Source organism: Penaeus japonicus, unplaced genomic scaffold (genome assembly GCF_977035675.1).
Source record: "Penaeus japonicus unplaced genomic scaffold, GWHDUDI00000001_assembly GWHDUDI00000009, whole genome shotgun sequence".
In the NCBI taxonomy this organism is placed as follows: domain Eukaryota; kingdom Metazoa; phylum Arthropoda; class Malacostraca; order Decapoda; family Penaeidae; genus Penaeus; species Penaeus japonicus.
The window spans coordinates 31,441,959-31,448,167 of record NW_028234411.1 but is presented as its reverse complement, the minus strand read 5'-3'; the positions used below and the strand labels follow the sequence as shown (position 1 = coordinate 31,448,167).

General features: G+C 40.7%; 1 protein-coding gene across 2 annotated transcripts in view; it reads left to right on the top strand.

Moving 5' to 3' along the window:
• LOC147471361 (lipase 3-like) overlaps positions 1 to 5,048 on the top strand; it is a 9,717-nt gene extending 4,669 nt beyond the window's left edge. Inside the window, exons 3-11 of one of the 2 annotated variants that reach the window (XR_015191278.1) lie at positions 16 to 129; positions 395 to 509; positions 976 to 1,126; positions 1,329 to 1,412; positions 1,668 to 1,826; positions 2,322 to 2,406; positions 2,816 to 2,958; positions 3,389 to 3,656; positions 3,783 to 5,048. Coding sequence is in view for 1 of the 2 variants with exons in the window: in XM_043034999.2 (XP_042890933.2) it covers positions 16 to 129; positions 395 to 509; positions 976 to 1,126; positions 1,329 to 1,412; positions 1,668 to 1,826; positions 2,322 to 2,406; positions 2,816 to 2,958; positions 3,389 to 3,535 (998 nt within the window). In the remaining variant the exon portion in view is untranslated. Of the gene's footprint in view, positions 1 to 15; positions 130 to 394; positions 510 to 975; positions 1,127 to 1,328; positions 1,413 to 1,667; positions 1,827 to 2,321; positions 2,407 to 2,815; positions 2,959 to 3,388 lie in introns of both variants that reach the window. The other variant, XM_043034999.2, reaches the window with a different exon arrangement.
• Positions 5,049 to 6,209: the final 1,161 nt, after the last annotated feature.

Below are 6,209 nucleotides of genomic sequence, written 5' to 3'. Positions count from 1 at the left end.
CCTCCCATTGCACAGCGAACGCGCGGAGGTGCCACCCCACGCAAGACCGCCGGCGCGTGGTGTTGCTGATGCACGGCGTTCTCTCTTCGTCGGACGACTTCGTGTTGAATGATCCGCACCAGGCATTGGGTGAGACTTTAGCATGTTTTGCGGACTTTATGTGTGTGTTTGTGTGTGTGTGTGTGAGTGAGTGTGTGTGTGTGTGTTTCTGTGTGTGTGTGTTTGTGCGTGTGTGTGTGTGTATGTGTTGTGTGTGCGTGCGTGTGTGTGTGTTTCTGCGTGCGTGTGTGTGTGTGTGTGTGTGTGTGTGTGTGTGTGTGTGTATTCTTATATGAGACCAAATATTCAGACACGGATCGGTCACCACCTACCGTAACGGAGTACCTTTTCCCAGCCTTCGTGATGGCGGACGCGGGCTACGACGTGTGGCTGGGGAACGCCCGCGGAAACACCTACAGCCGCCGCCACGTGCGCCTCTCGCCCGATCAGCCTGATTTCTGGGACTTCAGGTAGGCCTAGATGTGTGTCTGTGCAACAGTTCTCTAGCTCTCACTTCCTATCTGTTTCATTCTTTCTTTCTCTTTCTTTCTCTTCTCTTCTCTTCTCGTCTCGTCTCTTCTCTTCTCTATTTCTCTTTCTCCCTCTCATTCTCATTCTCTCTCTCTCTCTCTCTCTCTCTATCTATCTATCTATCAATCTCTCTTTATATATATATATATATATATATATATATATATATATATATATATATATATATGTGCGTGTGTATATATATATACATATAAATCTTCATCTATCTATCTATTAATCTATCTAACTGCCAATCTCCCTGTCCCTCCATCTATCTATCTATCTATCGCTTTCCCTCTCACAATGCATCTTTATCCATTCATGAGCAGCATAGGAATGACTACCTGCCTCATCTATACAAAAAAAAAAAACATGTGTATTAAAATTCGAGCTTCGTCCTTCCAGCTGGGATGAAATCGCCCAGTACGACCTGCCGGATATGTTGAGCTACATCAGGAATGCAACACGGACGCCCAGGCTGGACTACATAGGGCACTCCATGGGCACCACCGTGTTCTTCGCCATGATGAACTACTACCCTCATATCAACGGCTGGGTCAGATTTCACTCTAGAGAGAATAAATAGTTCAGTTTAGGGGGCAATCGTACATGGATCCCTGCTTGCAATCACGATGTGGTTTGATCTGGTTGCTGATTGCCACTTGGAATAATGGGGATAAATCGTCATGGATATATTGTCGGTTTTGATAAGACTGAGTAAAATAAAAATCATGTCATTTTATCATTTCTAACCGTAGATCCGGAAAATGGTTGCCATGGCTCCGTCGGCGTATATCCATAATATTTTCTTCGGTTATAGATTGCTTTCTGTTTTCAGCCACGTAAGTATTATTTGGATTAATATATAGCGAGTGGGATGTATTTCTCATTTCTCACTTTCTCTGAGATTACATTTCTTTGACTTGGAGTTGGCTATTTTTTGGTTGTGTTCTTATATTCTCGTGTTCCGTAACTTTTGTCTTCCCTTCCTCACGAAATAGAGTTTTCTCACCAATACCTTTCCTCCGACATTTATTACATCAGCATTGCCCTAAACGACATCCCTTTAAAACATTCTACTCCCTGGTTCTTTCTAGATTATTGGCGGTGGTTCGGCCAAGTACGAAACAGGTCGGCTCTCTGAAGAAACGAAAACCCTCCTGGCAGGGCTCTGTTCCCCCGGCGCCCTCACGAGGAACGTGTGCCTCAAAGTCATCGCTCTCGTCGCTGGACCTTCCCGACACGAAATAGATAAAGTGGGTGTTCTCTCTCCTCTCTTCTTTCTCCTTCTTTATCTGTGTCTTTCTCCCTTTCTTTCGCTTTTTTTGTTTTGTTTTGTTTTGTGGTTTTGTTTATCTGTTGCTCTGCCTCTCCTTTCCTCTTTCCTCTCTCTTTCTCTCTCTCTCTCTCTCTCTCTCTCTCTCTCTCTCTCTCTCTCTCTCTCTCTCTCTCTCTCTCTCTCTCTCTCTCTCTCTCTCTCACTCACTCACTAACTTTTTCTCTCTCTAACTCTCTCTCTAATGAGATCTCTCTGTGTCTCTGTTTCTCTCTCTGTTGCTCTCTCTCCCTCTCCCTCTCCCTCTCCCTCTCTCTCTCTCTCTCCTTCGTCTCCTCCTCCTCTCATTCCTTTTTTCCTTCTTTCCTTCCAGTTCCTCCCACCCTTCTTCTCTTCCCATCACCATTCACAATATCCGTAGAGAACTACAAGCGATTAACGAACGCCCTCTGTGACGTGACCCTCCGTTTTTCAGGACTACCTCCCGGTTATCGTCGCTCACACACCCGCCGGCGTAGCTACCAGGATCCTGACGCACTACTCGCAGCTTATTCTTGCCCGTTCGTACTCTAATGTCGTTCTTTTGGTCACGTTTGGTGTAGGAAATGAGTTAACGAATTTTTTTTTTTTCTAAGACTGGGGGGGATCTTTTTCTCTTCGTTTTGAAACGTTAGAATAAAGAGATGAATTCATTCATTCTTTAGTCTTGTTTACAAAAAAAATAATGTTAGGTGATCTTTCCGTGCTCTTTCATCCTTTAGTTTCTCCTCGTCTTGTACATTAATATAAGGTCGTGTTCCTAAGGGTTAGTTTAGATTACAACTCTATTTTCTTTTTCCTTTTTGAGTTTCATCTCCTTTTGAAACAATAAAAAGCATAAGGATTTCAGTAGTTCTTCCTTCTTCTTCTTTTTGTCTTCATTATTTCTTTATTCAACACATATTACGAAAGATAATATGTATGTTATAGGGAAGTTCCAAGCGTTTGACTACGGTCCAACAAGAAACCTGGCTGAATACGGGACACTCGCGCCCCGACAGTACTCCCTGGAACGAGTCACAGTCCCCGTGGGTCTGTTTTGGTCCCAGGATGATTGGATCAACACTCCAAAAGTAAGTAACTGGCAGAGAACTTCATCCTTAGATTTAATATCTTGAATAATTGAATTGAAAATCTTTTAGACACTCAAACTTAATGTTATAAAGGGACTTTGAACGTTCATTTTACGAAATGTATTAGTTTCTCATTTCTTGCAAGAAAAGAAACATTGCACACAAAATAAGTTTCACTATGATTCTTTTCGGTATATTTTTCATACAGATATATCAACAAGGTAGAGATTTGCCATACGTTTGCTGATGTTGATGTTATCGTGTGTTGCATCATGCATGATACTCGACTTAATTACAGCTAGTACAGCATGTGTCATTTTTCATCGCATGTTAAATGGCAACTACTTGCTTTACACGTGCTATTTTTATCATTTTTAAAGCGTATTGTAGTATTCCCAAACATGACATCTGGCAACTGCTTGTTTTCTAGGACGTGAAGCAGATTGCAGACGAACTTCCGCGCGTGGCTCTGAACTTCAGGATTCCGCTCCGAGGGTTTAACCATCTGGACTTCCTCTGGTCTGAGAACGCCCGTCGCCTTGTTTACCTTCCCTTAATGAAATTCTTAAAAGTCTAGGATGATTTATTTAAGTGTTGGGCCGTTGTTGTGTTCTTCCGGTTATTTTGTACAAGACACAGGGCCGGATTAAACCTAGTTGATGGTTCCCCTCCATTTGGTGTCACCAGCCCATCCAAAGGTGTCACCAGCCCATCCAAAGGTGTCACCAGCCCATCCAAAGGTGTCACCAGCCCATCCAAAGGTGTCACCAGCCCATCCAAAGGTGTCACCAGCCCATCCAAAGGTGTCACCAGCCCATCCAAAGGTGTCACCAGCCCATCCAAAAGTGCCTCTCGACCCTTCCAAAGTGCCCCTTCTGCCTTCCTAAAAGTGTCCCCTCGGTCAGCGTTGACCTTCGGCCTCTCCATTGTTGCCGTCTGCCCTTCCACGTGTCTCAGATTCCAGATGACGTCTATGACTTTGAAATTCCTTTGAATAGATGCCCACAACTGTAGCACTGGCACTCCGTGGTGTTCCCCATTATATTAATTACATTGGTTAATCAAGGACTGGTTAATTTCGGTCGGAAAAAAAACGGTTAAAGAAGCAAACTTGAATATTTTCATCAGTCCAGATTATAGAGAATTTTGTAACACTAACATCAGCCAGTGGTGGGCAAAATGATTATGAGCAAAGGTTTTTGAAATTCCATTACAAACAAGGACAGTATTCTACATGCAATTAGCAATAGGCTCCTAGCTAATTGCGGTTATTAATAAAGCTTACAGATATATCGTTCATACTCATATTGAGCAGTTTAAATGGTTCATAATATAGTGTATTAGATCTGTTTGTATATATTTTACAAAAGTAGTGCCAAGGACCGTAATTAACCGCCCAGTCACGTTTCAAAATTCCATTACATACTTAACGCAACTAAAGTACATAGTTTCATAATCATCCTTTTACTTACACGTTTAATCATCATTCAGTACCATTTTATATAATCGTCTATAAATATCGTTGCAACAAATTATTGCAGTTACTTTGTTGTTGTTTTTTTGTTGCTCATGAATTTGTTTTATTTTTTATTTTTTTGTTATTGTTACACTTCACATAATATTCCTCCATTCTCATATTCCGCAAATCTCTGCATTAAAGATATTTCACACTATGTACCGTAACTTCCTTGTGTGCAATAATAATTCGGTAATTTAAGGCGCACCAAATAAGTAACTAGGATTATAAGGATTCAGGTGTATTTTCAATAGCCATATCTTTTCATGAATCATGTAGTATGTTCTTTGTTTATTCTTTAAGATAAAATCTCTCGGTATTTGTGGATTTCATTATATGTTTAATATGGATCTCATTATCTTCATTGTTTATGTGTGCGTGTGTGTGTGCGTGTGTGTGTGCGTATGCGTGTGCAGAAGTAGATATAGTCCACCCTAATTTTATGAGCTCTGCGTCATCTGCCAACCAGATGACGTAATTGTCAAGATTGTTAATATTGCAGTTCAAAAGAAAGCTTTGTTTTTACATAGTTTTGGAGAATAAAGTAAATGCCTAATTCTTAAAGGTTTAGTGTCAGCATGTTTTTTTTTCACCCTTTATCAACTCTACAAAGGAACTTTTTTTCTTTACAAAAGGATCTTTTCTTTAGTTTGAGTATTCAACTTGCAAGGTCAGATTTCCACCAATCTCCTTTCGTAGACGGTATAGTCCTTCTCCTCTTTTTTGTTTCCTTCCACTTCATTGCTTTATTTATTTTTGTTACTCTTGTTCCGATTCCTTGCGATTGTGATGTGGGAGCCTCGGTTCCCTTCTTAGTCACTCTTTCTCCCGCACGCTGACCTCGCTTCCCTTTTGGCTCTCATTCGAGGTGTTGCCGCTGCTCCCCTACCCTCAGTATTAAGAAATACAGGCAATGATTGATATATTTAGCCACTTTTTCCAAGGTATCATTTGACTTTTCTCTAAACACGAAAGCCTAATAGTTGTAATAATCAGATATACTAGTTTCAAGAACTGATGCGTTTTCTTTTATATTCATCTTCCGATTTTTTTTTTTCTGTTTTTTTTTAAACAACATCCTTGCGAAACAATTCATCTGATGATAATCTTTGATTTTACTTTTTTATTACCCAAGTAGTTTTAAACTAAATTTGCTATTATTTAGAAATCAAATAAATAAAAGTGAAGGAGGAAAAACCTGAATAATCTTTCTGTTCGAAATTGCTGTTAAATGAGTGCAAAACAACCACCGTATCGGAACCGAACCAGAAACTCATACAGATTTGAACCAACTTATAATCCAGAGGCCTGTGCTGCCTTACTGCGTGACTGCCGACCGGAATGACCTTTGACCTCGAGTGGGGGACGTTATCTCCGAAGAGAACGCTCGTGAACCGCCAAACACGAGCAAGTGCCGAGGACACCTGTTAACTTTTCCCGAGGAAAGATTTTTCTGGTCTCGAACCCGGGAACCTCCGACGCTGGAATCAAACTGAAATAGAAGTTAGACGCTTTGTCGACTGTACCACCGAGATCTAAAGTAATAACTCGAAACTCGGGTCTTATATATCTCAGACTCTTTTATTATAGACTTTTTTCACTTTTAAGTATTAGTTATTATGGTTATCCAAGCATTGGAAAATAACATCTTCATTGTCTGCAATTCCCTTTTACGAATATCCTCCCTCGGCAGGAGATCAGCAGTAAAATTTGTATAAGCTAAAATTAGTTTTTT